Source organism: Eretmochelys imbricata, chromosome 6 (genome assembly GCF_965152235.1).
Source record: "Eretmochelys imbricata isolate rEreImb1 chromosome 6, rEreImb1.hap1, whole genome shotgun sequence".
NCBI lineage: Eukaryota > Metazoa > Chordata > Testudines > Cheloniidae > Eretmochelys > Eretmochelys imbricata.
In genome coordinates this window covers 35,143,453-35,167,697 of record NC_135577.1, presented here as the reverse complement: position 1 = coordinate 35,167,697, position 24,245 = coordinate 35,143,453, and the positions used below count along the sequence as shown (strand labels likewise).

The window sequence follows — 24,245 nt, the reverse complement described above, 5'->3', positions numbered from 1 at the left end:
CATGTAAAAGAGTGTAAGAGACAGTTATCTCACACCTGCATGGATTACATGCTAACCAAAGGCTGACCAGAAGTGGTTCACTGACCTTCAGTCAGTCTGTTTACCTGGTACCATCCATGAAACCTCCTCCCATCCAATCTCACGTACTAGATGGAAACAACGTTCTCAGCTCCCATTCATACAAATGGGCATCTCACTCAAAAAACTGTGGGTGGTACTACAGTTAGTCGGGAATTTTTTCAAATTAATTTTTTTGTAAATGCCAGTTCATCAGCACAAAAACTGTTTGCACGAAAAGGTGAGTTTTCAGAATTGTCCAAATGCCTCGTTTCAAAACAAAAAAGTTGTTTTTCACTTCAAAATGGCTTCCTGTTTTTAAATTTAATTTATAGTTTAAAAAAATTTAGATAAAAACTGAAATGAATTATTTCTATTAACCCAATCCAAAAATGTTGCCAGTTTTTGGTTCATAAAAATTTACGATTTTTTGGTCCTAAAATGAATTCTTGAAAATTCTCACCAGGTGGGAAACCCATTTCCTACCTAGCTCTGGGCAAACCTATGCAGATTCCTGCAATAGCGACTGCACGTATGGGGACTGAACAATAGCCAGCAGTGAGTGAGTGGACAAGAGGAGTACAACACGCTTCTTGTGATTTTACAGATATTAACAGGGGTGTCTGTTTTATAATCAATTTTCCAATAATTAACAACTGACTGAGAAGCAGAGAGTTATCTTTGGGCCCATATGCATTCCCCAAAATACCACCCTGATCTAAAATTCTACATAATTGAATGAATTTGCCCTGCAATTTGACCTGTGGGACCAAAAGTCAGTGACAACAGAGCAAATGAGAGGGAAAATCCAAAAATCTAGATTTCAGAGTTGAGTGAATGATGAGGTCACGAGGTTGGCAGGACAGTTCCTCCTGGCTGCTGCTAATACCCAGGCATAGAGGAAGAGGACAGGAGGTCACAGGTTTTGTGCAGGGTGGGAAGCCTCGGACTCACCCCTCTGCACACTTGGCTGCAGTGGATGCTTTGAGGGAGGAGCTCTAAGGGCCTGAGGATTTCCACACAGCACCTGACAAAGCCAAAGTTGTCTCAGAGGATAAGAAAATGATTTTTTTCTATGAGATAATTAAACATAATGGAGTATAACAGCAAAAAAATGAAAATGATCTATGCAATTTGACTGTGTCCTATTAACATCCACATGATTACCCACAAGGTTATATCATACAGGGTTGATAAGAATGGAGCCAATAACCATCACTTGAAATTATAAAGGAAAAGATAATAGTGAGACATGGTCAGAGCAAAGGACAGAGACAAAAGACACTAGAATCGAGTGCCAAGTCTGACCCTAGCACCCTCTACAGCCTTTGGCAAGTCTCTTCACCTCTCTGCATCTCTGTTCCACAAATGTGGATGATAATCTCTGATCTCGTCACAAGGTTTGTGCATGGATTAGTATTTGTAAAATGCTCGGACAGTGCTGTACAAGCAATAGTCAGGAATTTCACACCACTTCTTTTAAAAGCAAAAATAATTCCTTCAAATGAGCTAATACACACATTACCCCTCTTTTGGAAACCCATCTGTATCTTGAGATACTAACATCTTATCAAAGAAAGAATATTTTATTGACATTTTAGGCTGGGATACTCAAATGTACCGAAGGGGATTAGGGCCCCATCACCTTTCAGTGGGAGATGGACACCTACCTCTTCTACTGTCTTTTGAAAATCCCAAATTTGAACTGCTACTCTACTTCCTCTTTCTCCCCCGCAGCTTCACTAACTCAACACCTGCTCTGTTAAAGCAGCCAAGACACGCATTTTAAATAGCTTTCATTTCTTTGCAAGCCAGCAACAAACACAAGTAACTGACAAAAACTATCAGGCTGACCAGCACTGAAGCAATAAGAGGGAAAAAAAGAATAACTTTGGTATTAAATAGTACAAGAGAAGTTTGGTGTTAGGTTTAGTTCCCAAATATAGGTGTTTTACAACAGAGTCTTTGAAAGTGTTCTGGAGGAATGGGAGCAACATCTTAAAAACATCCAAATCTGATATGCTAATTTAAGGGCACTTTACATGTTCACTCCACCCCCCCCCCTTTTTAAGATAAATGAACTCAAAGGAGCACCAATATGAATGTAGGGGCCAAATACAAATCAGATTTATAAAAACTGGAATCTAAGATCAGAATTTTTCAAGTGTCTGCACCAGCTAAACCCTGCATCCATGTGGATCCCTGTAGACATCTGGGGGCCCCAGATGGACAAACTCCACCACGCCAAGTCACTTGAAAGATCGGATCCTATTCTTGCTGCTATTGATTTAGGATAGATACTTTTTCATTGAGCTTTCTGTCCCTCGTGTCCAAGAACACCCCCGCACCAGACACTGCCTTCAAACAGGAAATATATGTACAGTTATTCAGGTCTGGGGAAGTTATAGAAGGGCATTAGATATCAGAAAAGTTACTGAAGTAAACAAAGTATGGTGGGTGCTGTGTGAAACTTACGCCATGTGACCCAGACCACATGCTGGCCTTCTGCATCACATAAGTCCCACTTATGACCACAAAACACAGACTTAGCAAGTTCATAGGCCTTGTGCTTGGCCTCATTATAGGGGTAAAGTTCATCCTTTAATTAGATTAAGGGGAATCTCAAAATTCCATAAAAAAAATGTTATTTTAGACAAATGTCAACAACTCACCCCCACTTCTAAAGATTTAGTGGCGCACAGGCCATTCTCAGAGTGCACTTTAGCTCTCCTTGAACTCATGCTGGCTCACAGCCTGATGCAAACTGAGCTCCAAGTTTTCCAGCACAATTCAGTTTCCTGGAATGTTTACGTAGCTTTTTCCATTAAAAGAATTTCCTAACTAATCAAAAGCTGCTAATTCTTCTACCCCAAATACACAACACTTTCATTTGGTGGAAATGCAGGAGTTCATGTCTTAGCCTAACTTGTTCTCTTTTCACCCTCTAAGATGAAGGAGTCATCCAGACCCATTTGAAAGGAGCTTCTTGCCTCAACACTCTTGCCAGCTGCCATCTCTGCTGCGAGATTCACAGAAATCAGTTACAATTCAGTAAACACACAGCTTCTGTGAGAACAATCCCATGTTTCTTCCTCTTGCGCACCTGCTCCTCAAGTTATAGCAAACAGAAATCAACGCCCAGGATTTTTGCTGCCTGGTAAGTTACACAAATGATAGCAGTAGGGAGTACTAGATATGAGCTAAGGCAGGCATTGCATTTTGGCACATTATCCATGTTTAAAATTATGCAAAAAGAACGAGGCGTACTTGTGGCACTTTAGAGACTAACACATTTATTTGGGCATAAGCTTTCATGGGCTAAAACCCATTTCATCAGATGCATGGAGTGAAAAATACAGTAGGAAGATATATATAGAGAGAGAACATGAAAAGATGGAGGTTGCCATAGCAACTCCAACCAGACAAATCAATTAAGGTGGGCTATTATCAGCAGAAGAAAAAAACCTTTTGTTGTGATAATCAGGATGGCCCATTTCAAACAGCTGACAAGAAGGTATGAGTAACTCACTACAAAAGTTTTTTTTCTCCTGCTGCTAACAGCCCACCTTAATTGATTTGTCTCATTAGAGTTGGTATGGCAACCCCCATCTTTTTATGTTCTCTATGTGTTTATATATATCTTCCTACTGTATTTTCCACTCCAAGCATCTGATGAAGGGGGTTTTAGCCCACGAAAGCTTATGCCCAAATATATTTGTTAGTCTCTAGGGTGCCACAAGTACTCCTTGTTCTTTTTGCTGATACAGACTAACATGGCTACCACTCTGAAACCTTTAAAATTATGGGGTAAGAATCAAATCAGAACAAGACCTTCTATTACCAGATTCAGAGCAAGGCCAGGAAACTAATACTCCATATCCCAGTATTACCAAACCAATGTGTTCAAAAATCAAGAATCAGGCTCACAAGAATTACAAGATTCTAAAAGTAATACATTTGGGTTCTTTTCATTTGCCTTCTAGTTTCTGTGCCTATAGCATGCACTCAGATCACATTTTTAAGCTTCTCTCCACAACCATGAGAGATGAAAATTCACTTTTTAAATGAAAGCTGAGATTCTAAAATATTCACATGATTCCAGGAGCTGAGACTTTAAAAACTCCAAATATGAGACTTATGATAAAGTCACAAGAATTGACAACAATGATATTCTACTAACACAGACAAGCTTAACTTTAAAACACAATACTTAATGGGACTACTCACATGTTTAAAGTTAAACTTATCTATGTATTTGCAGGATCAGGGCCTCAGATTGCATACATGTAATGGATTCAAAGTCTGGGTGACTCTCTGCACTCTACGTCTAGTCACTCTAGTTTATTTTATAATTGGATCTGATCTTGCTCTAAGAGCTTAAGAATAAGTAATAAATCAGATATTTTCTATTTATGAAGGTGCATGAGAAATGAGGCAAGCGTGCTCTAACTGGAAACACAAAACCAACTGAAATGTAGGACAAGGTTACGAGCAGACCAGTTCTGCTTTTCATGTTACATGGCTAAAGAATGTAATTTTAATAGCTTGCAACCACAGTGGGGCAAGGACCAAGTCTCCTTCCACACGTTGTATGGCATGGAACATACTGGCAGTACACAAATTACTAACAAATAATAAAAAAAAATAAAAAGTATATGTAGTTTGAGATAGTATGAGCCGGGGGAGGGGAGGAGTTAATAGGAGCATGAAGTGGAAAATGGAAGAACAACATAGCAGGAGGGAGGAAAGCACAGAACAGAAGATGGAGAGCCAAGAGAGTTTTGAATGGCTTAACTACTCATGAGTTGTGAATCCACAAGTGAGTTCATTTGATATATACAGGTCTTCCCAAAGGAGTGCCAATAAAACTATTATACCACACCCCACATTCCCTCCATGCTACACATCTTCTAGAAAACTATTTTAGACATATTTTGATTTTTTTAATCAGTACTATTTTTTAATCTCTGCCTGTGAAAGCCAGCTCTCAGAGGGAGAGAGGTTATGGCTAACACGTTTTTGAAACTTCTGAAAATGGCCTAAAGTGAAGTTTATGTATCATCATGAATTTAAGGTCTGTTGCCTCTGAATTGACCAGGGCTAGAGGAAAGTACTGTGTCCCATTAAGAAGATGGGAATCTCCCCTTTCTATTGGTATAAGACCCTTTTTCAGCACTGATGGATCATGAGATAATCAGATTGTAGGCCTATCACTAGTCCTGAAATGGCCAGTGTAGTTTTGGGACAGAAATGCCTTCTTTTCTGAGGAAATGTAGAACATATTTCTCTGGCTTATTTAATTTTTTTAAACGGAAAAGGCAGCTGTCTCATTTTACAGCACAGGGTTTGGGATGTAAGGAAGTGATGCTGGCTCCTGACAGGAAGCACTCTAGGTAACAGCTGAGATGTGGTATGGCAAGTGCTGGGGTTGAAATCCAAGAATAACTCATGATATTTAAGGGAAAGTTCACTAGGTTTGTAAGTTTTGTCCAAGAACATTTAAATTACAAAACATTTTCTACAATGAAAACAGCGAGAGCTTTTGATACATGAATCTTAAATTAGGTAGAATGGATCTTTTAACTTTCACCAAGCCTCATGGGGAGCAATCACACAGATGTGGGCAACTCTATTATCTGCAGTGATCAGCAAGTTAATAGCAAATAGTAATAGCAAATACATAATGCTCCTCAGTGCTGTTCATAGAACCTTCTGCCAACCTTCCTTAATCCAAGTTTTACACATCTTTAGAGCTTTTCAGATACATGGATTTCTAAAGCTTTCTCCCAATATTCACACTCGAGCTGTCTGAACATGTTGCTCTGCAAAGTCGATGCAAATTTTATGAGAAAACATGCGTTTGAGCAAAGTACATGTGGTCAATACCTTTATCTCAGCTGTGAATCTGCCCAAAACTGCTTCAATCGGATTACAAACACACACAAGGATTCTGCAGCATATTTCAATATGTCTCTGGAAACTGAACTTTACACATACTGTTGGAAGTGTGCTGGGGCAGGATTTTTTCCTCTTTCTCAGTCCCTGCTACCCCACACCTATGCAACTTTAGCAATCCATTAAAACTAAGAAAACCCTAATGAAAACTCTGTTAAACTCCACCCTGCTCCTTTAGTTAATTAATTAAAGGGGCTAGATGCCCAGGCCATCGTGCAGCCCCTCTGAGATGCATCCATAGCACAAAGTGCTGTAAAGCTACCCTATGTGGACAGCTGGTGATTTCCCTTGCTCTACGCCTCTCTCTCCCTGAGTAGGGGGCACACCCAGAGCACTTTCTGTTCCTCCAGCAAAGTGGCCTCTAGAGAGCTGTTGCAGACAGCACTAACTTAACTGGGGTCTAGCTCATTTGCCAGTAACTCCAGGTTGAAACAGCTGCATGCCTGCCTCCTTTCCCATCCCTTCTGCCCACCCAGGGTCCTGCGCTAAGCATAGCTCAACCTGACTCAGGGTGTCCTGACCCTGCACAAAAAGCACACATATGTGTAAAACAGACTAATATTTCAAGAAACTCAATCTCAATCAAATTGAAACTTCTCTAGGCAAAATTCTGGTCTGATCAGTGCAATGTGAAAGCTTGAAGGCTAACAACATGCCCCCACCTTTCTCACTGTCTCCAATTCCTCCTGCTTGTTCTCATTGGCTATTTGGAGTTCTTTCATCTGCCGCTCCAATTCCTCTTCCTCAGCTTGCCGTTTCTGGCGTAATTCTTTCCGTTTCTGGCGCGCTTCTTTATGAGGTGGAGGGCTGCCAACCCTCAGCAGGCTTACAGTGGTCTGAATGGCTGTAAAGGAGTCCATGTGATTGAAAGGAAAAGCAACAATAAAAGAGAACTTCAGTTAGGAGAAATGCTAAGACTCTCTGGATAGCCCGGGTGGGTGAGAAACAGCTACTCTGTTATCACACACAACTCTCTCTTGTCATCCCCACTCTCTCTTATTAAGTTAACTAATAACATGAAAAAAGTAAGCGTGCTGGCTTTCTACACATTGCAATATCATCTGTATCCCAAAGAGAGGAATGTCCAGTAGTTCCAATAATACCCTAACCGATTATTCCATACCCAGTGTCAATTTCTGGTGGTGCATTTGCAAGATTAAGATGGTGTGAATGTAAATTATTGTAAGAGAGAAAGCCTTAGGAAACGACAACCAATTGCAAATTTCTCTCCACATCCCTAGACAATTTTCTCAGTGTTTCTAATCCAGATAAGAATCCCTCTGTTTCTCAGGGGTACATTGACTGATAGAACGTCAAAAATAGTTCCCTCACATTTCATCTTCTAGGGCCAGCATTTTATCTGGGCTGCACAAATAAAAATCATCTTTCGTTGTATGTTAGCCATCCCACAACATGCAGCAAATCAGTTACTGAAAGTGAACTGCTGGTAGGATCAAATTTATGAAAGCACTTCGGCACAGATTTTCAAACGGGACTAGTGATTTTGGGTGCCTCAATTTGACACCTTGAAGAGGCCCATTTTTCAGCATTTTGGTGCTTAGCTGGTTCTGAAAATCAGGCCCCTTTGAGATGTCTCAATTTGGGAACTCAAAGGGGAACCACCCCCAAATCATTAGTCACTTGTGAAAATCTTGTTCTTAAGCACATGCTTAAGTGCTTTGTGGAAGCAGGACCTTAACTCTCACATCACTAAGATTTAAGAGACCTTACCTTGAATCCACTCCTGCTTCTTCTTTTTATCAGAGGCACTAATCTCAAAGCTTTTATCTAAGCATTTGATAAGAAAAAGGCATTTCTTCCCATCTTTGTCAGGCAAGGACTGGAATGGAAAACAAAGTATTAGTTTCCAGTTAACCTAAATACCACACTGCAGTATCGCATCCCACCTATGCACCAATCAGTCACATGTACAGGCTATGAAGGCCTACAACAGTAAAATATTTAAATTTTAATATTTTATAGTTTGGGATATAAATGCCATTTTACATCGAGGTGCAAAACTGCTGTTCATGGAAAACTGAAACATTATAAAATTGTTAAGCTTTTACTGTTACTGCTTTCCACTCATTAACTTATTTGTACAAATTCCAGTAGTTTCATTAAATGATCTTCATGAAAATAAAACCAAGAGAGACAGCCCAACAGAGTGATCTACTGATGCAAAAAGGAAAAAAACAGAACAAATATCCCACCATCACTGAATAGACACTGGGAGTCCACCACAAAAGATTATTTTAAAATTTCTATATTTAGAGGGAGTTGAATTTATTTTTACCTCTACAAAACAGTTTTCATCCAACACGATGTCTCCTTTTTTGTCTTTTAAATCTTCACTCGCGTAATATGAAATAATATTTGGTTTTAGCACAAACCAACGTTCTGTCCAATTTTTCCTTCTGTGACCTTTTTTCAACATATAACCCTGTAAAAAGGAATGACCCATTGAATTGTGTCCCCTCGATTGTACTGCTCTGCCTTTTACTTGTGTGCCCTAAGGTTATGGTCCAAGACCGATGAAGTAGACCAGGCCCTAAACGTTGATTCTTACACATTTCCGTTCCTCATAACTCCCAATTCCATCACCTGTTGCTTAGTTCATGAAAGTAATTTGTGATTCCTTTTTCCCCCGATTTGCAAATGGTAAAACCATCTTTAAAATAACGGAAATAATACTGCAATCTCTCCGGATTCTCTTTGACAATATTTTACCACCACTCTTCCTTTTTTATTATTATTAATTATTATTGTTACTAGTGCTAGCACACAACTCTGCTGGACACGTCATACATGATGTCTAATGACAGAGATTTTATTAATTTAATCACATTGTGAAATGTTAACATCACAAGATCTCCCCAGTGGTATATGTAGGGCCTGGAGCTAGATAGATATTCTAGCTAGATATTCCATCCCCTACTGTACACATAACCCTGGGGATAAGAAAACTTCCACCTCCTGGAAGTGGTTCTTCCTGTCTCCTAAAATACCTTCTGCTGCCTTGCTCATCTAGCTGCACCCAAAAAAAGACCAAAGCCTTTTTTAAAGGACTGATCCCAATGAGAGTGTGATAGAAACTTCAATTAGTGGGGCTGAGAAAGGGAGAATGAAAACTATACTTCTGGCTAGTATACTATATTTGGGGAGCATAGGGCAAAATCCTGACCCCACTGAAGTCAATAGTTGTTTTCCCATTGATTTTGCTGGGGCCAGGATTTCACCCATACTATTTTAGTTTTCCTTACATTTTACTCAATCCACTTTAAAAAAAAAGAAAAACATTGGGTCTCCAAGGGCTTGTTTCTATGAACAGTTCGCTCACAGCAAGCTGGGTGTAAATCCAGCCTGCTCTAGCCTGCCATGCACTAACTGGCTGGTGGACACTGCTCCCACACACTAAAAAGTGTTGCAGTGCACTTTGATCTACTGTAGTTTGTCACCACATAGATCAACGCCCATAATGACACTTTTAGCACCTGGTAGCAGTTCCGCCTGGCCAGTTAGTGGGCAGGTGAGATTTACACAGTAGCTTGCTGTGCACTAATATCCATACAGACATGCCCTAATACCTAACCTTAATTATCATCATCAAGATTTCAAGCGCCTCTTTCCTTCCTTTTACAATCCACGCTTTTTACAATCCACACACAGCAGGTGGACTTCATAAAGAACAATGAGTCTGATCGATTTGTCCTCAGCTGAACTGGAAGTGGAACTATTAGTGGGATCTTAGACCTAATTATTTAAATTTACTGCAGACCTAACATCATGTAGGCCAGCAGTAAGGAAGTACTATTTGTGATATAATATTGGAATTTTTTACATATTTTTTCCCTTTTAGATAGCTAGTTAACTTTCTTTGGAAATGTATTTATATCCTTTGTCTCTTGGTGAGGAGGAGGAAGAACCAGGGGATGTGGCAGTCGTTCTTTGCTTAAACTGTGTTCAGTTTATGTGGAAAATAAATAAAATTGATCGAATCAAAGAAATACCACATTTCTCTTTGCTTTGAAGCAGAATGAGATGGGGATCACTTCCCTTTTCTTTTCTGTGCGGGAAGGAGGTCTAGAAGTACCCGATCCAAAACAGAGCTTGTATTTCACACAGAGGAAATATTAAAATGTCAAAGATGTAAAACTACAGTTGTTCTAGCTACATATCTGTGATGGTGGAGTCCAATAGACTGGCCCCAGGATCCTAAGCATCTACATTTCACCTCCACACAGAAAGGACTCACCATAGCTGCCTTTCACCCAAGCCTTATTCTGGGCCATCACTTCCCTCTCTTATCAGTTCCAAATGTACCCAAGTATAGGGTGAGTGAATAACTTAGTGTAGCCTTCCCCAAAGCTCTAATAATGCAATTAACACACCAGGTACAAATACTGTTGTTAGCAAATGGGAAAGACCAGTTCAAGCTCCCTATTGCCCAAGAACATCATAAACATGAGGCAACAGCCATGAGATAGTTACACAGCTACATGGTGAATTCTTCCCAGGTTATGGGGAGAATTCCATCCCTCTCAATTTTCTATTAGTCCTCCATATAAACCCTATTTACTCCTGCACAAGGGAGGAGAATTTGGCTCCAAGCAAAGTGGTGTGCCCCCATTCATCTCAATTAGCTGTTAACACTGAAATCTAATGATGAAAACATAATTAGATATATTAACTACTACATTAACAATAATTTTAACAGAAGCACCCACCTACTGTGTTTTATCCAGTGTGGTTACAGCTCCACAGGAAAGAGGATGCATGTTGAAAGATGTAAATGATTGAATGTTCTATCAGACATTTGAATTTATTGGCTAGTCAATTTTAAAAAAAAAAAAACTAATTTAAAAAGTTATTTTGGGTACTACAGCTTCCCCCATTTCCCCTGCTAATTTCTGTAATCTCATTTTCCCAACTCTTATGTGCTTTGGGGTTTGTTTGTTTTTTTTGTCCTGTTGCCATCCTGTCAAGCAGGAGCCATTCAGCAGTGGGGTGGCTTCCCCCATAGCAAGGGGCTCTTCCTCCTTTCCCTCAGAATCCTGGCTGAGGGTCTCTGCTCTGCCCTGCCAGGACTGCAGCCTCCCCTGCACCTTGTGACAGTAGAGATCAGGTATCACCTGCCCCAGAGCCAGGCAGGGAGCCCTCTGCATCTCGGCTGTAGTGGCCCCACTCACGCACTCACCAGCCAGGAGTGTGTGGGCAGTAATTGTTCCGCAGCAGGAGCGCCTCCCCTTCAGTTGGGGATTCATCTTCCTCTCTGCCCTGGCTGGGGGGGGTCTGTGCTCCAGTGGGCCAGGACCACAGCCTTCCACCCAGGTGTCTTGGGCTGCTTGGAGCACTCTGCAGTTCTGCTGTCCTCAGTGCCCCAACCCTAACCCCAGCCCTATGCCACCCTTACTTTCCCACAACTGTAAAAATAAAAAGTTAATATTTGCACACACACACAAAAAAAAAAAATCAATATGGTCAAATTTGCAACAACAAAAAATTTAATTCCATCAATACTACAATACGTCTGAATTGAAGTGTGAACTCCATTTTCCAAAAGACTGGTGACTGTCCAGAAGGGGAGGAGATTAGGTTATAACAAAACTTTTTTTAAAAGTCTTTTTAGAAGCAGGGAGACAACCCCGAACAAAGTCACAGTCACCAAGAGAGGAGACAGTCAAGACACTGCAGCAATGAGAGGCAGCACAGCATCAGATAGAAAGCATTTGAAACATCTAAAGAAATCAGAGATTTCCTTTCAAATCTCAAGTGGATGGACTGAGCTGACGCCAATTATTATGTTCAATGGTATTAACAGAATGACTTAAAGTTTTGTCCTCAACAGTTCATCCCACCAACGAACAATAAGGAGTTAACAAAAACAGATGCTTTGCATTGTTCTTTGGCTATTTTGAAAGAACTTCCTGTGCCAAGATTTTCTGATAACTTCTTCTGAATGGATTTGGAAGGGCTGCCAAAAAAGGCCTTTGCTTGCTTTCTTCGTAAGGAGAAACTATCAAAGACCACTAACAGTTCCCCATAAAGTACGTATGAGTGTGAATTAGAACCCTAGGTAAATGCAGTTTGCCTGAATAAAAACACTTCACTGGGGTTTGAAGGATTTATTTTTCCTATTAAAAATATACAGTCCTTTAAAGCCATTCTGGGACTTTCTGAAACATCTAGAACAACTGAGGAGTCCCCTGACCAAATGGTAATCAATCCCTCTACAGGAACTCCAAACGATCAGAAGGTTGACAGAAATATTCTATGAATTTTAAGATAGAGCCATTACTTTTTAGCTTTTACTTCAGCTTAGTAAATCACTAATGCTCCATATTCTATTATGCAGAGTTAAATAGCATTTTCTACACAATTTATAGGCTGTTTTAACTGCATCAATTTAGGAACAGATACAGTTAAATCGGTGCATTGTCCTTGTGTGGGCACAGTTATACTGATATATACCTATCAGAGCTTTTTTTCTGTAAATTAACTGCAAATTTCAATATATTAATACTTATATTTAATATATTAATATTTTAACATATTAAAGACTTACCACAAATTTAGGAATTAATAAATACAATTTTGCAGCTATTCTATTAGCTAATGAATTACTGGTATAAAGAGAGGTCATATTTTAAGTCAGAAACACAAGGGCCACTTTTCCTTCAGGTCCTAAGTATAACTCACCAAGGACAAGTATCTCCTTTGCAGTACTAGAAGGGGTTAAAGAGATCTTTTTACATAACACAGCTTCCATTTTACAAAATATATTCTTTTAAAACTAAACCACATTCACAAACTCCTAACAGAAACCAACTCTCAGAGTGCTAAGTAGACCCCCCTCGAGCTTGTTCGCTGCCATCAGCTAAAGAAACTGTTATTCATGGCAGCAGAATTCATGGGCAAATGATCTCATTATCCAATAACTCATACATCCTACTATTTTCAAACATTCACTCCATGCAATTCTTACCTGTTTCAGTACATCTAATATGAGCTCATTAAAGACCTCATTAACTGCCATTGATACCGTCTGTCGGTCCATCCCTTTGCTAAACTGTCCACTTCCAATAAGCTCAATCAGTTCCCATGCAGAAAGACCTTGATTGGCACCGAGGCTGTTCTTATTATGTTCAAACTGTTCTTGATGCGAGCCTGCACCCATTGCTTCAGTGAGTTTTTTAAGTAAGTATTCAATCTGTACAGAAATAGAAGCAAAAATTATATCATTTTTAACAAGGAATTTACTCAAATGCTTAAGAGCTCTAGGCCAAAATTTGTATGCCTAAAGTTAGATTCTTAAATCCACATTTAGGCACCTAAAGATAAATGGCTTCATTTTCAAAGATTCCACGCTCCCACAGTTCTTATTTGCTTCAACAGGGTTTGTGTGTGCTCATCACCCCCAGAAAATCTGACTACTCATATTTAGAAGCCTAAATATGGATTTAGACTTCTAACTTCAGACACTCAGTTTTGGGATTTCTGCCCACGAATGATACACATGGAAGTTATTCTTTAATAGCATCAAGATTATGCAGAATTAAATGTGAGAAAGAGGAAAGCTTCAAAAGCATTACAATTTTATAAAAGTAAACCAATAAAATATACCAGGAAAATTAAAGGAAATAGCTTAGATAAGGAAAGACATTAGCAATAGTCACATGCTAGTCACATGTCTGAGCCCTGACACCTCCCCCTCAAATCTGATATTATGATATCAGGACGGGCATAAAAAAAATGAAGGTGAAGATGAAAAAGTATTCATTCCTAAAACAAATTCTCCTTTTCCCAATACTTTCCATATCATGTATCAGACAACTATAACAACACTTCTACTGAGGTTAGTCAAGACTTAAACCTTGCTAACTATCTTATACCACTAATTGTACTTAGTTAAAACTGAATCCATCCAGTAATTAAAAAACCCTACAAATCTTTAACCAATGCCAGTTTGTGAGTTCCTACTTCCACAATCATATCTATACAATAAAAATCACTGTTGGTGTCAGTTTCCTATGTCTGAAGATACACAACACTTTGATGTGATATAATTAGACTTCAAGGATGGTTTGGTCTAGTCCTGAAGACAGGCCAGGTTTGCCCAAGACAGCAGAGAAAGGCATAAAGGGAACAATGGTTTACTGTGTTTTTCCACCAGCTTCATGGCAAGGCCACTATGTGCCATAGCCTTCCTGCCCCCCTAGTTGACTGGGGCAATGAAGCCAGAAAAAGCAAGGCATTTCCCTGACAGCCAAAGTAAACCTGGGTAAAGGGAGCAAAGCCACAGTGATACACCATGGCCTGCCAGCCCCACCAAGAAGTTCCTATGGAGACAAGGGGCAAATCAGCCTCCTAAAATAGCTGACCCATCTTTCCGGTGACTATAAAAGCGAGCATATGAATCCTGCCTCTGGCCTCCATCCTAAGTCAGATGTTGTGCCAGCTCTCCCATGCCAAGGGCTCTTAGAAGTGGTTCCTCTTAATTACTGAATTTCTTTGTGTGCAGAGCTGATGTTGCTGAAAGGGCACGTGATGGTCACAAGCTACAACAATGGCTTAGGGGTGGACACCATCGGACTGAGTCTTTCAAGGTGCCTTTCAGATCCCCCTTTCAGTACACGCAGGATTACCTATTTTTTAGGCCTACTCTCCCTGGTAGACAGTCCTGCTGGAGGGTTGGAACAATTGTGTAAAGTAGACCAATTGTAGGTACAATTTTCAAAACGTGACTTAGAACATCTCATGTTCAAAAGCGACAGGGTCCTCAGTGCCTCAAATGAAAGTCAATGGGACATAGGCTTCTAAGTCATTTGGACACTTGTGAAAATCTCCCCCCTCCATGTCATTGATGCTGTGCAACCTCCCTTACCCTAGTGCTTCTGAGAAAGCAGGACATAAGGTCATTTCTTCCATGGATTACAGAAAAGTCAGTTTGGGTCAAATGAGGCTTCACCATAGGCCAGCCTAACCTTTCAGCAAGAGTAACTGGACCACTTTTTGATTGGTGTATATAAGGGATTGAATTGGTAGGCTCTTCAGGGCCCATCACCATCTCTCATCACAGGTTTGGGAGAAGGGGGATGAGGAAGTGTTTTTCAATACGTTCATCCTACAAGGATTACCAGGCCTCAAGCATCTGATGTTAGCCACAGTATGTATGTTAATACTCTGGCCAATACGGCTTTTCTGGCTTCTTCTTGATGTGAGCAAGCACCCTCCTTTCACCCAAATCTGTGGCAAATAAATACAAAACACGTGCAAATCTGTGACAGAATATAACAAGTCTGACAAAGCAGTTAATTACTGAACCTGAGCTGAACCTCAGAGAAGCGGGATTTTTACTGCTATTTCTGGAACACTGAGATTAGTTATTAAATAGTTTCCCTTTCAGTAATACTAAATAATAATTAATGCTAAAAGAAAAATGAGGAAGTAAACTATAATCACCTTATTGTCTCAAAAAGAAAAACAAACATAAGAAAAAGTACCCAATTCATATGCTTCTGAGCTAATTGCTAATTGCTCAGGCATGCAGGAGTGAAATCAGGAAGGACAAATCACACTTGGAGTTGCTGCTAGCAAGAGATTTTAAGAGTAACAAGAAGGGTTTCTTCAGGTATGTTAACAACAAGAAGAAAGTCAAGGGAAGTGTGGGCCCCTTACTGAATGAGGGAGACAACCTAGTGACAGACGATGTGGAAAAAGCTAATGTACTCAATGCTTTTTTTGCCTCTGTCTTCACAAACAAGGTCAGCTCCCAGACTACTGCACTGGGCAGCACAGCATGGGGAGGAGGTGACCAGCCCCTCTGTGGAGAAAGAAGTAGTTCGGGACTATTTAGAAAAGTTGGACGAGCACAAGTCCATGGGGCCGGGTGCGCTGCATCCGAGAGCGCTAAAGGAGCTGGCGGATGTGATTGCAGAGCCATTGGCCATTATCTTTGAAAACTCATGGTGATTGGGGGAGGTCCAGGACGACTGGAAAAAGGCTAATGTAGTGCCCATCTTTAAAAAAGGGAAGGAGGAGGATCTGGGGAACTACAGGCCAGTCAGCCTCACCTCAGTCCCTGGAAAAATCATGGAGCAGGTCCTCAAGGAATCAATTCTGAAGCACTTAGAGGAGAGAAAAGTGATCAGGAACAGTCAGCATGGATTCACCAAGGGCAAGTCATGCCTGACTAATCTAACTGCCTTCTATGACGAGATAACTGGTTCTGTGGATAAGGGGAAAGCAGTGGACATGTTATTCCTTGACTTCAGCAAAGCTTTTGACACAGTCTCCCACAGTATTCTTGCCAGCAAGTTAAAGAAGCATGGGCTGGATGAATGGACTATAAGGTGGATAGAAAGCTGGATAGATTGTCGGGCTCAACGTGTAGTGATCAATGCTCCATGTCTAGTTGGCAGCCGGTATCAAGTGGAGTGCCCATGGGGTTGGTCCTGGGGCCGGTTTTGTTCAATATCTTCATTAATGATCTGGAGGATGGTGTGGATTGCACCCTCAGCAAGTTTGCAGATGACAGTAAACTGGGAGGAGAAGTAGATATGCTGGAGGGTAGGGATAGGATACAGAGGGACCTAGACAAATTGGAGGATTTGGCCAAAACAAATATGATGAGGTTCAACAAGGACAAGTGCAGAGTCCTGCACTTAGGATGGAAGAATCCCATGCACTGCTACAAACTAGGGACCAAATGGCTAGGCAGCAGTTCTGCAGAAAAGGACCTAGGGGTTACAGTGGACGAGAAGCTGGATACGAGTCAACAGTGTGCCCTTGTTGCCAAGAAGGCCAATGGCATTTTGGGATATATAAGGAGGGGCATTGCCAACAAATCGAGGGACATGATTGTTCCCCTCTATTTGACATTGGTGAGGCCTCATCTGGAGTACTGTGTCCAGTTTTGGGCCCCACACCACAAGAAGGATGTGAAAAAACTGGAAAACATCCAGCGGAGGGCAACAAAAATGATATGGGGACTGGAACACATGACTTATGAGGAGAGGCTGAGGGAACTGGGATTGTTTAGTCTGCGGAAGAGAAGAATGGGGGAGGGATTTGATAGCTGCTTTCAACTACGTGAAAGGGGGTTCCAAAGAGGAGGGACCTAGACTGTTCTCAGTAGTAGCAGATGACAGAACGAGGAGTAATGGTCTCAAGTTGCAGTGGAGGAGGTTTAGGTTGGATATTAGGAAAAACTTTTTCACTAGGAGGGTGGTGAAGCACTGGAATGCATTACCTAGGGAGGTGGTGGAATCTCCTTCCTTTGAAGTTTTTAAGGTCAGGCTTGACAAAGCCCTGGCTGGGATGATTTAGTTGGAGATTGGTCCTGCTTTGAGCAGGGGGTTGGACTAGATGACCTCCTGAGGTCCCTTCCAACCCTGATATTCTATGATTCTATGATAATTCTACATTCCTGTGAGGTTTGCTTTTTGTAAGGACTTATTGTCCTCTTAAAGATTATTGTAAGCAAAGATGTATTTAGCCTTACAGGGCAGACGGCTTTAGGGGGGCAAAAAAGGTAAAGTATTTTTCACCTCTGTTTCCCTACACGTAACTGGACATTGAATTTAGCTGGGATGTATTCATACATAAATAGCACTAACAGCCAACCAACTTTAGGGAAGACAATGTTTAAGTAGATTCCGTTTCAAATTGGATATCATGATTATTACTGAGAGTACTCCTATTGATCTCAGTACAATGATTGTACTTCTGAATGCTAAGTTGAAGGCCTTAGTTCTGCCAGCATTTACTACAAGCCATAGTGCTTACTCCTGTGAATAGTCCTGATGATTTCAGTGCAGTGATTTCATTAGGACTACTCACAGTAGTTAGCAGTACTGCCAACAGTAGGCTTTTCCAGGAATGGACCCCTAAACTTTGCATTTTAGAAGTTCAGTGCATGGCTCTGAATTACTCACTTTAAGGTCATTCAGGTTAAAGCAATCTGATGGTAATAACCATCTCAACTCTTAGCTTCATGAAGCTATAATTTATAATCACTTAAATTTCATGTTCATCAATAATTAAAATATTTTAATTTATATAAATAATTCACAAAAACTAAGTTTGTTATTTCTACTTTTCAAACCCTTATACTAAGAAATAACTTATGTTCAGCCAGGGCTTTCCAAGAACAGATACCATAAATCCTCAGCATTCAGTAAGATTCAGGAAGCAGCTTACTTCCCACTTGCAGGCAAGTTTCACCACCACCACCAAAGAATGCTACTTCAGTGTACATGAACTGCAGTGTCAGGTGACCCCAGTTTAGAAACGAATTTCCAGAAGGCCTCACCTTAATGACCTGAAATAAACATTGGCTTTTAAAGACAGGCTATCCTTTCTTTAATAAAAGGTAAGAGTAAGTTTCTCATTTCAGGTTTAAAATGCATTATGCCCATCAGTTCAATTCCTCTGAACAGAGCTCACTGTATTTCTCTTAGCAGGATGGGAAGTTTAAATAACCAGAGCAGAATGCTACCCTTTTGCAATATTCTGCACTTAATGTAAGTCATACCATCCACTTCATTTCGTTTGTCATGTGTCATCTCAGCCTACCAAAGTACAAGATAGTAAAAGAATTAAGAATTCTTACTGGCATTTAACTTTGGGCTTTTTATTTATTTAAAGAAAGGTGTGAAGCACCCTCAAATCCCTTTTGCTAATCATTTTACAAGATTGGGCTTACACAGAGAGGGACTAGAAATGATACTTGAACAGCTTTTCACTGTTACCCACAGCATGCAATCATGAATTTAAATCAAACTAACAGGCTAAGAGGGGAATACATCAAAACTGTTAATGATGTTTTATTAAAATAGACACTAAACAAAGGGATTTACTTTCATTAGTTCTATATAAACCAAGTATTACTCTGTGTGTGATTAAAATAGATGAATATTTAATCTCAAGGAGACAAGCTCACAAGTACACTAATCTCCATGAGTTACACTCATCACTCTCTAAAAGCCCATTCAAGTGTATGAATAGCAATACCATATTTAGATAGTTTCTTACAAGAAAAGTGGCTTATGTATTGGTTTAACTTTTAAACATTAGAATTTTACAGGAATTACTCTTCTTACTCTGGCAGGTATATACAAATATTCTCTACAGTAGCTACATTACAGCTGTGGAGATGGGGGAAATTAGCATAAAACAATGAGTGATCAACGTAATACAGTAGTTCCATCTGGTCAAATATGGACGTAAACATTAGACACGCTATTCATTTGCATGCTCAAATGAGGAACTTTTGATACTTCTCAGAACAGAGTACTTTACTTCCCTTCCCCGGAACCTCTCCACTCCACACGTTAACACATCAAAATAAGAAAAGGAGTACTTGTGGCACCTTAGAGACTAACCATTTTATTTGAGCATAAGCTTTCGTCAGCTACAGCTCACTTCATTGGATGCTGTAGCTCACGAAAGCTTACGCTCAAATAAATTGGTTAGTCTCTAAGGTGCCACAAGTCCTCCTTTTCTTTTTGTGAATACAGACTAACACGGCTGTTATTCTGAAACCTGACATCAAAATAACTGACTAATTAAATCATCTGGCTTAAACAGTCTATACCTGTGGTTAATAAGTTGAAAGAGTTGAGAAGTAAGTATGACGCAATGTTTGCTGCTACTTTGAGTGCAACTATTCTCTGTGATAAAGTTGTAAGTTTTTCTTTTAAAGGATTGTTTGTTTTGTTTTAAACAATGATCAGTGCTCTACTGAGAAGGTGAAATCATGGCCCACGGAACTCAGTGGAATAACTCCCATTGACTTCGGCAGGGCCAGGATTTCACCAAGAGTCACTATTAAGAACGTATGGGTATTAAAGAGTTTTTTGTTTTAATACTAGACACAAAGTGCCTTTAGCATCTTCTTTCAGTGGAATAGTTCCCTATTCCCTTTCTGATGCTGTTTTCTTTTATTAGCAGTTTTTCCTGTATTGGTTTCAACCTTTCGGATTTTATCACATTCCATGTGAAAGTACTGATATCAGTTTTACATGACCTTTTGCCAAACACAACTGGATGAAGCCGTGTGTGTAAAGGATGAAAAAAACAACAAAAACATCAAGATAGTCATAATGCCCACCAGATGGCTCCTCTTACATCTCAGACATTCAAGGCTATTCTTGCAAAGTCCACTCCATCAAAACAGTGGTTGCAGTGGGTCACCAGTAGATATGTGGAGGACTTGCAATGCTATCATTTTATATAAAGTAGGTGCGATGCCTAGGCCAACTGGTAAGGTACCCAAGAGCAACTATGACCCATGACAATGGTGCTATCACCTCATCATTTCCCCAGTGCTCAAAGTGATTCAACCCTGCTCCAGAGAGATCACCAGGGTTTAGGTGGGTAGCTCTCACTTCATTTCCATTAGCCCCTTGGCCTCTCTGCTGAGACTGATAACAAGGGTTTCACTTGTAGTGGTGGTTTTTGTGGAATCTGATCACTGGACTCGTTTCACAGATGCCCAAGAACCCTGAAACAATAACTGCCAGTCTGCTACACACCTGGGCAGAGTTTGAACAGTCAGCCGACAGATGAAAAGCTCTATATTCCACTACCATCTCTTAAGCAATCCAAGTCCCCTTCTGGGCAAATATTCTTCCTTCCTACCCTACACAAAAATCCCCACACAAATATTTATGTTACTTTAGCTCATACAGCTATTTGGGTAAACAGAGTACAAAGACTGTGCTTATCATCCAATGCAAACCATTATCTACTCTCTTCAAAATTAAACTAAATTTAATTAATAATTTGATATAAGTTGTGAAGATGCACCTCAAGATAGTACCTATACTTATATGGTGAACCAGATGAGAAATCAGCTACTCTGAAACTTATCCTTGTTCTTTTCAAGAAGCAAGAAAACTGTGGTTTCTAAATGGAAGAATTAATGTAACCTATGAGTGAGCATGTGATACATGTTCCCCTCTGTTCCCAACACACAGGGCATGAGAGTCTGTTACAGCCCCCACTAAAGAGCCTTGTCTCTTTAGCTCAAGCTGTAGAAGCTCAAGATTTTAGCTCTGGAGATCCCTGGTTCAACCCCTGGCACGTCTGGAAAGACAGAAGCCATTACATTAAGAGCTAGTGTAACTTTCGTAGTCAAAAATGCTTTCTCCAAGCAGTTTTTCAGAATCACTAATATGCAACTCCATTCACACTCCTAGTTCAGTCATGAAACTATATCATTTTTACAAGAAAAATGAGGCAAGGACATACAAAGATGAAGCCATTTCTGTTTTGCAGTTTACCGAAATAGCTCGTCACAGAAGAGTTGCCATAGAACACTTTTTCATTGCAACTGGTATTGATATTAGACAGAGCAGAGCATAGTGCTTCATAATGCTACTCACCATACTGCAGGCATCACCACCACACTTTTGCTCTGAAGCAAAGCAGATTTAGAAAATTTTTTAGCTTAAAACAGTGTAATTACTTCCACAATTTGGCCCTAAACAGGGTCTCGGAACATTTAAATAAAAATAAAAAGTCTATTTGCTTTATTTTTAAAATTTTCAAGTGTTTATTGAACACAATACACCACTATATACTGATTCGCATTACACAGCTCGGCACATTTCATTATTAAGGATGGCCCAAGAATACGGCGGTTTACTAACCACACACCATAGATTTAGATGATAAAGAATTTCCAAGGTAACAGCCACGTGTGCTGAAACAGAGGAAGGGGGAAACGTTTGGAAATCTTTTTTAAAGATAAAACACGTTTCAGTTAAAGAACGGTGAGACATACCACCAAGTCTAACAGATAAGAAGGGCAGTGAAAGCAATATTCAAAATTGGAGATGCAGCTGGAAATGTTTTGCTTATGATTACAATTCTCTCCTCCACCCTTCTATTTCAGTTATCCCTCCCCCATCCGACTAGGTGCTAATAAAAGCAAGGAAGACATCTGTGAGAGCTGGAGAGAATGCTGTTGGGTGCCTAGCAGGAATGAGGTAGTAGAGGAGACAGTATGCCATACAACATGGCTAGACAATTTTCAGAGTGCCCTGCAGTACCTACCTCCTTTTCAAAGCTTTCCTGCCATAAGAGAAGACAAGGCTATTTCTGACTAATTATTTCACTAATCCAGAGAGATGCGCTTTCCAATCTAGCTCTCTTTAAAACAGGCAGAGACAACAACAGTAAGGCACAGTTTGGGACAACCACTCTTCTCAGATTTATCCTTTCCCTTCCAGGAAAAGCTTACATGTCAGTAACAGGATCATTTTGTTTTTTGTACTACAAAGATTCTTACTGTCAAGTTTCAGAGGGGTAGCTGTGTTAGTCTGGATCTGTAACAGCAGCAAAGAGTCCTGTGGCACCTTATAAACTAACTAATGTATTGGAGCATGAGCTTTCGTGGGTGAAAACCCACTTCATCGGTTTTCACCCACGAAAGCTCATGCTCCAATACGTCTGTTAGTCAATAAGGTGTCACAGGACTCTTTGCCGCTTTTACTGTCAAGTGAGAGCATGCCTACTTTCCCAGAATTAGAATCTCCCTCCAACCTCCCCAGTCACCAGGAGAATACATTAAGGAAGTGGTTCTTCAATAGATTTATTCTGCTAATCCCTTTGTAAGAGACCATGTCCTTTCCCACCCTCCAGTAGAAGTCCATTAAAGACATATTAGCTTTCTATTATCATTAGATCAACACAGCAGCATATGTACAAAACATTAACAAGCCAGGAAGTTAGTGGTCCTGATTCTTCATTCAGACTGTTGCAACTAAGGTGAGACTCCATTTAAATCGATGGAATTACATAGGTGTAAAATTAGTGAGTGCATAAACAGGCTCAATCACCCTTGTGAGAAAATTTCAGACAAGTCCTAGGCCTAGGACAGTCCATCACAAAAAGGAAGGCAAAGTGCCAGTGGCTTTCAAGCTGCACAAACCCAAACATATTCTCCTCGCCAGGAGGAGGAGTTTGTGAAACCGTGGAGGTGGCAGAGGGCAGAACCCTTTAAATGCACTATGCTCAGAGTTCCGTGGCAAAATATGCTCCATCCCTGTGAATTCTGGGCCATCCACAAGAGCACGCCCTCTTATGCATCTCCCCCACAAGCAGACATGCTGCTGCTTTCTAGCTGTCCTATGGATGTATGCTAACCGAGCCACTCTCTCTGAGGAGGGTTTAAAAACTGCAGAGACGGGGGAATCATTCTTTGGCAGCATTACTACACAGAAATCTACTGGTTGTGGAGGGGAGTATGCCATACTGAACAGCTCCATCCCACCAATACCCAATATTCTCCTCCTGACCCAGGAAGGGGAAGCATATCACACAGACCGCCACTCACCCCTTGGAGCACTTCAGTCCTTCTTTACTCTCACTTGCTACTCTCCACACTTCTGAAGAGTTGGCAACAGAGGAGAATAGATTAGTTGAGAGGGCACCCATCCAAACCAGAGAATGGGAACATAACATTCAGTCAGCTAGCTCGCCTGGAACCTAGGACTCTTCAAATATTTTCCACATGTTCACCCAGGTTTTGTACAAAAACTGGTCCACTGCAGTCATTAGATATCCAAGAAGCTTCTTTCCATTCCTTTCTAACAGTCAGATCTTCTGATCGTCAACTATGTAGAAAGATCTAAAATGTGTGATGAACAGCAGGAATTTTGAAGTGACCAGCCTTTTTATCTATAGGCACTGGGCCAAATTTCCCCACCAATTTATGAAACTGCTGTGGGAGTTAGAGTGTGGAGAGAGGGCTGGAGGTCACATAAAGGACTCAGAGCTGGAGACTGTGGAAGATAGTGTGTTGTACTATACTTAAATGATAATGCAAGCCATAGAAACAGAGAGATGGGGAAAACAAAATTCCCTGGCTGCAAAGTTATAGTGAATGATTACAGTGGTAAATCACCCTTCTTACAAATAAATCACTGGTAGGCTGTAATGAAATGCTGTGAAGGTTCACAACACTCTATCCATTTTATTCCAAAACTGCACTGTAACTTACAAACAAGCACTTTAAGTAACACTACACCTGATAAGCAAACCTCTTATTATACTCAACAGCAGAAAATAGGGGAAAAGACTGTACTGTGATGGATTAATCATTCTTCTCCATTATAAAACGGAACCTAAAGCAAAGTGAGGTGGTATGTGTTTCAAAAAACAAACAGCTTGATTAGCTGTCATGTTAAATATTACTATGGAAGTAAAAGAAGCTACTTAAAATA

At 40.4% G+C, this 24,245-nt stretch overlaps 1 protein-coding gene across 1 annotated transcript in view; it reads right to left on the bottom strand.

The window, feature by feature from the left end:
* Positions 1 to 24,245, bottom strand: part of SWAP70 (switching B cell complex subunit SWAP70) — a 55,962-nt gene that overhangs the window by 12,281 nt on the left and 19,436 nt on the right. The window contains exons 4-7 of the mRNA XM_077818400.1: positions 12,998 to 13,222; positions 8,309 to 8,455; positions 7,744 to 7,852; positions 6,675 to 6,856 (exon numbers count right to left, since the gene is read on the bottom strand). Coding sequence (XP_077674526.1) covers positions 6,675 to 6,856; positions 7,744 to 7,852; positions 8,309 to 8,455; positions 12,998 to 13,222 — 663 coding nt within the window. The remainder of the gene's footprint in view (positions 1 to 6,674; positions 6,857 to 7,743; positions 7,853 to 8,308; positions 8,456 to 12,997; positions 13,223 to 24,245) is intronic.